This window comes from Lactuca sativa, chromosome 5 (assembly GCF_002870075.4).
Source record: "Lactuca sativa cultivar Salinas chromosome 5, Lsat_Salinas_v11, whole genome shotgun sequence".
Taxonomy (NCBI): domain Eukaryota; kingdom Viridiplantae; phylum Streptophyta; class Magnoliopsida; order Asterales; family Asteraceae; genus Lactuca; species Lactuca sativa.
The window spans coordinates 99,536,826-99,542,893 of NC_056627.2; the positions used below are offsets into that span (position 1 = coordinate 99,536,826).

Here is a 6,068-nt window from a genome sequence, read left to right on the forward strand (position 1 = left end):
TTTTATCCTTTCATGGCTATGATCCGCTCAACTTGACCCAAAATCCAATTTTGACCAAAAGTCAACATCTGGGGGTATGTCATGCGTACCATGCTCCCTCGAATGAAAATCGGGATAAAATCAGGCTACATGCTATGTAGCTAAAATTACGCCCCGCGTACCCGCTCTGTTTGCCAATCTTCTCAATAAGTCCTTAATACCTTAAGACCAAACGTGCAACTCCCATATCTAAACCTTTTGAAAATCTAGAGTGATAAAGTTCCTGACTTTATGTGTTTTGCATAGCTTAATTAGGCACAAGATCAAACCTAGTTTTATATCAACCTTTAATGACCTCAAAACCTTGCATGGATGAATGATAGCAACTAAGATCCCATTTTTATGGTATGTGAGAAACAACAAGAAATGACAACCTTAAGCTCTCGAGTAGCTCTTACTATTAAGAACCAAAATCATGGGACTAGAAACATGCAAACCAACAAGCTAACCTAGATCTAACCCAATGAACCATAAATGTGAGAACTTTATACCTCCAGAAGTTGGCAAATGAGATGAACATCCTGGATCTTCAAGCTTAAGCCACATCAATCCTCAATGATAGACTTCTCCTCTTTCAAAATGCACCAAGAACACTTAAAAAGTTCAAAAAAGCTCACAAGGGATTAAGGTTTTGAAAAGACTGCTTGGGAGAGTGGAGGTTGAGCATGGGGAGGTTCTCAAGAGATTAGAGCCTTTAAATAGGGCTCACACCCCTCAAATTAGGGTTTGAGCTCCACACGCCTACGCCATGCGTAACCAAAGTTATGCCCAACGTAGGACGAAAATCATCTGTGTGCACTTAATGATTTACGCCCTGCGTAATTGCCTTCTACGCCTTGTGTAGACCCAAAATTCTCAATATATAAACTTTAAATAACATAAGGAAATATACCCAAGGAACGGGCGTTACATCTTATAAAATATTTACTGAGAAAATATTCAAATATTTATTAATGATGTGTCTTTTGGTTGTAAAAGCATAATTTAACTCATGAATTGGTCAAATGCAATGAAAATACATTTATACTTAATAAATTATAGTGTTGTACTTTCAAAAGGAAATTTATCAAAATGTTAAACTTTCAAATCTTCATCCAACTATAACAATGAAAATTGATTTATATACAAATGACGTTGCTATTATTTGACAGATTTTTAAAAAAATGGAAGTACAACGCTATATTTGGGTTGTTTTTAAAAAAATAAAAGCGTGATGTTATATTTGGCTATTTTTTCAAAATCGTTTTTTCATACGATGAGAGAATGATGATTTTCGACAAATTTAATATTAATTCTTGAATTGATTGTTGTATTTTCATGACAGACCCATACTAGGACAAATACTGCCTTGGGACAATTAACTTGCATGCCTCGATCCATATTATTTCCAAGCTTCAATTCCCTGTATGTCAACTAGTATGTTTTTTGATTTGTGACTCTTGTATATAATAAATATATACAATTATGATTTTAATGTGTTTTAATGTGTTTATGTTGATTCATTGTGTTATCACAAAAGTAAATAACCACGAAATTTAACAAACATAAACACATTAAAATCTAACTAATCACTAACATATCTTAACAAACTCTAATTGTATACACATCACTAATAAACATGAGTGAGGACGTCTTATGTTTGTCTTACTTCACGTTTCTCTGGACCTTACCATCTATAGTGTAGACTTAGGCTTATTCATTATAGCATATTGGACCTCATCATAGTGCTCGTCCACAACGGCCCACATTTTGTTCAAATTCCATGTTTTGGCTTCCATTTTTTATTTAGATCATGCAATGACCAAAACAAACATCCCATCATTGCACTTTTTACTCATGAAACGAGGATATATATTACCAAAAATATATGCATAAAAATGTGTCAGATCACTACTACCATACCACCCTCAAACATAGTTCTACTAAATGTGAGAAGTCATATGAAGTCAAATTTTGTTACGTTTTATCTTTAAGTGGTCAACCAAAGAAATCACAAATTTCAGCTAAAAACGAAGTGAAACAAGTTAAGAGTCGTCTAAAATTTTCTTTTAAATATTTATAAATTCCGAAGAATACCTCCACTTATAGATTCCCACCTGATTACTAAAACAAACATACAGAAACTCCACCATCGGAGATGTTATCTTGAAACAAAAAATCTAATATACAACTTGGCTTGTACAGTTAATATCATGAAGCCATTAGTCATTTCCCCCAATTTTTAGAAGAATTGTGACTAATGAATGAAATGGCTTTTATCCTCTTGTTTGTTAACAACCAACAACTCCACATATGTCCATGTGTGCCTTTCTTACTCCACATGACACATGACACAGAAAATATATAAGAAAAATATAAAACCAGAACAAAATACGTATTTAGAAGCACTTTCTGTGGATGATAGATGCACCAGATTCATCATACTCGGCCTTCGCAATCCACATCTAATTTGAACAAAACAAAAAGTTGGTTAGTCGAATGTCTTAGGGAAAATTATGGAAAACGGCATCATACTTTACATTTTTATAACAATACAGACAATGTCCTTAAATTTCTTCTCCACAATAGCGACATAGTTTCATTTCTTTACCAATGGTAACAATATGTAACAAGGAGAGTACATTATTGATATTTGAAGTGAAATCTAAGTATGTTGCTATTATCGGTAGTTAAGAAAGTCGTGGATGCTATTATGTGTATAAAAAATATAAGTTCAATGCTATTATGGGTAAAAGAATACAAGTAATTTGTCACCATGGGTAGAGGATAAAGTATGTTGTCGATATTAGTAACGAAAGTAAAGTATTTCACTATTCCCTACTATGTACTTAAGAATAGCATTGTACTTGGATTCATTATCGATAATAGCAATATGTAACCATAATAGCAACACACTTACATTTTTTTACACAAATTTCCATGTAATTACAATTCCTTACCCATAATAGCAACGTAGTTACATTTCAATACCGATACAACTGACAATACATGTAACGAGGATGCTGCTATTATCGGTAAAAAAATTAAGCAGCATTGCTATTATTGGTAAAAAGATGTAAACACACTACTACATGGGTAAAAATAATATAAGTATTTTGCTATTATGAGTAAAAACTAAAGTAAACTCCCCATATTGGTAATGAAATTAAAATACGTTGCTATTCCCAGCAATTTGCCCTATTTTTTAAAAATCACTTATCCAGACGACACTTAATCAGGACTTAATCTGGTAAGCTATATATAGATGCTTCTTTTTGACTAAATGTAGAAAGAGACTTAACAAAGAAAGTTAGGACCAAAGACTTTCCCGATAAGTCAACATTTTACAAATTTGTCCTCATTAGTCATTTTCTATACGAGGGCTTGAATTTACCTGTTGGAACGTGCTGAGAGATGCAAGGATTGATCCTCCGATCCACACACTGTATTTCCTCTCGGGCTTCGCAATCACTTTTATTTTCATGCTGCTAGGAGCAAGGGAAGTGATTTCTTTAATATACCGGTCAACAATGCCCGGTAACATGGTTGACCCACCACCGAGCAGAATATTTTCATAAAGATGCTTCCTCATATCAACATCACACATCATGATCGAGTTGTAGGTCATCTCATGAATACCAGCAGCTTCCATTCCAATCAGATGTGGCTGGAAGAGAACCTCTGCGCAGCGGAATCTCTCTGCCCCAATCTTAATAATCTGCCCGTCGGGCAGCTCATAGAGCTTTTCAACAGAGGATTTAGTTTTTGAGGTTTTGAGTTCTTGCTTGTAGTCAAGAGCCACGTACGCAATCTTTTCTTTAATGTCACGAATAATTTCCCATTCGGCTGTTGTGGTGAACATGTAGCCTCTTTCTGTCAGGATTCTCATTAGGCAATCCGTGAGGTCACTGCCACCGAGATTAAGACGGAGGATGCCATGAGGAAGTACGTGACCTTCGTAAATTGGGACAGTGTGCGTAACACCCTCTCCGGAATCCAACATGACACCTGTAAAAAATAGTATTGTTAGAGAATTTTGCCTAAAAGTAAAATTGTAACTTTATTAAAATAATGTTTTTTTTTTTTTTCTAAACAAAATTGTGCAATTACGAACAATATAAATTATAGTTGAAACCCAAAAGCGTCATGCGGAACTAACCAGTTGTACGACCACTCGTGTACAAAGAAAGCACGGCGCCAATTGCAATGTACATGGCTGGAACACTGAAGGTCTCAAACATAATTTGTGTCATCTTTTCTCTGTTTTCCTTGGGATTTAATGGTGCTTCAGTAAGAAGCACAGGGTGCTCTTCTGGAGCAACACGAAGCTCATTATAGAAAGTGTGATGCCAAATCTTTTCCATATCGTCCCAATTGCTGATAACACCATGCTCAATTGGGTATTTCAATGTCAGCATACATCTTTCTGACATGCTTTCATCTCCTACATAAGCATCCTTCAGGCCCATGCCCACCATAACACTAGTGTGACGTGGCCTACCCACAATATTGGGGAACACCACCCTAGGAGCATCATCACCGGCAAACCCCGCCTATAAATTTAGTCAAAGAACAAAAGGAATTCGAGTTTGAGTAACAAAAGGAAAAGACATAAAGACCCTAGAGCATTGTAGATTGTATACAATGGTTGTATGGAAGAAAAGTGGGGCCCATTCGTGTATAATACATGCAATGGAGGGGATATGAGGTGGAGTTGTATGAGGTTCGTAAGGTTTTATGTATTGGAGAAATTGAAAGGGGAAGTTGTATGAGAGTGGATTGATGACATGGCATCTATACAACTCCTATAAAGTTGTATGTTGGTGATTAATGATATAAGATCTTAAGCAAAGAATTTGCCCCCATATAAAAAAAAATGTTTTTTACCCTTTACTGTAGATATTGCATAATGTTGGTAATAGAATGAAACAATTTGCATTTGTGGTCCAAAACAATAATTTGTTGCATAACTGAGAAAAAAATCGTTTCTTTGCATTAAACAAGTATTTCTCCCTGATTTGAATTCAGAATCAATAATACAATTAAAATCAATAACTAGAAATAGCAACAGAAGAATTCTTATGCTAACCTTCACCATTCCAGTTCCAGTGTCGCAAATAATGGGTTGAATATCATCAGAGTCGGCCATTTCTATAAATCTGCAACACAAACATCAAAAATACAATAAGTTTACACAACACAATCTTTGGCATCCATTATCTTCCAAAGAAATGGCAAGATATTTTCCTATCATTCTCAAGAGCTTCAAAGTAATACCCAGCAAAACAATCTAAAGTATTTTACAAATACAGATAAATCAAGAATGCAAGTCAAACAGATCGCAGATCAAAATACAACGATTTCAATTGCACTTACAGAGAAGATTCTATATAATGAGTGGTAAGAGACTTAGATCGGAAATTAAAAACGATAAAACCATTAAAATTACAAGATAATCGAAGCAAACCTTTAGTTTTTCAGAAGGAAGATGAAGCAGCATAAGGAAACCTCCACTTGCCGGAAACTCAAATCGTAGGCTCCAGTGTGGTTTAGTCTGTTCGGTTGAGAAGTTCATCGTAGGAGGAAAGGTTGACTTACAGGAATTACTAAGTAGTAGGTAGAAAAACAATTAATAATTCAAGAGTCATTCTTATAATAAAGAAATCGATTATAAAATTGTATCATTTTACAGTTACATTTTTCGGTATCTTTCCCGACGAAGTGCCACCCCAAGCTAAAGAATAGAAGATTAGTTGTTAGAGTTAGAGGAGACCTGACCAAATGTATATTTAAATATATGCAAAAAAGTTATCCAATCCAATGTTTTAAAAACCGGTTTTTTAGTTGAACCGGTATGTTGACCGGTTCCCGGTTTAACCGGTTCGACCACTAGGTGAACCGGTTTCTATATTTTTCACGTTTTTTTCTATTTTCCTACACATACATACATATAAAAATTATGAATTTGATGTTTACAAGTTCAAACATTAAAAAGACATATAATAATAAGTTGTAGATGAATTCAAATACATTAAAATAACACATAACCA

The 6,068-nt window shown here is 34.7% G+C and overlaps 1 protein-coding gene across 1 annotated transcript; it reads right to left on the minus strand.

Moving 5' to 3' along the window:
* Nucleotides 1-2,054: 2,054 nt before the first annotated feature.
* Nucleotides 2,055-5,732, minus strand: LOC111915540 (actin-7). The gene is made up of 5 exons (XM_023911194.3): nt 5,486-5,732; nt 5,108-5,177; nt 4,178-4,571; nt 3,413-4,026; nt 2,055-2,483 (listed from the first exon to the last, which is right to left on the minus strand). The coding sequence occupies exons 2-5, from the start codon at nt 5,165-5,167 to the stop codon at nt 2,418-2,420; spliced, it is 1,134 nt and encodes a 377-aa protein (XP_023766962.1). The 5' UTR covers nt 5,168-5,177; nt 5,486-5,732; the 3' UTR covers nt 2,055-2,417.
* Nucleotides 5,733-6,068: the final 336 nt, after the last annotated feature.

Excerpts from the sequence above, each read along its gene's own strand:
- LOC111915540 (XM_023911194.3), bottom strand. The coding sequence starts at position 5,167 with ATGGCCGACTCTGATGATATTCAACCCATTATTTGCGACACTGGAACT. Across the intron at positions 4,027-4,177 it reads CACGAGTGGTCGTACAACTG|GTGTCATGTTGGATTCCGGA; the intron begins GTTAGTTCCGCA and ends TATTTTTTACAG. Across the intron at positions 2,484-3,412 it reads CTCTCAGCACGTTCCAACAG|ATGTGGATTGCGAAGGCCGA; the intron begins GTAAATTCAAGC and ends TGTTCAAATTAG.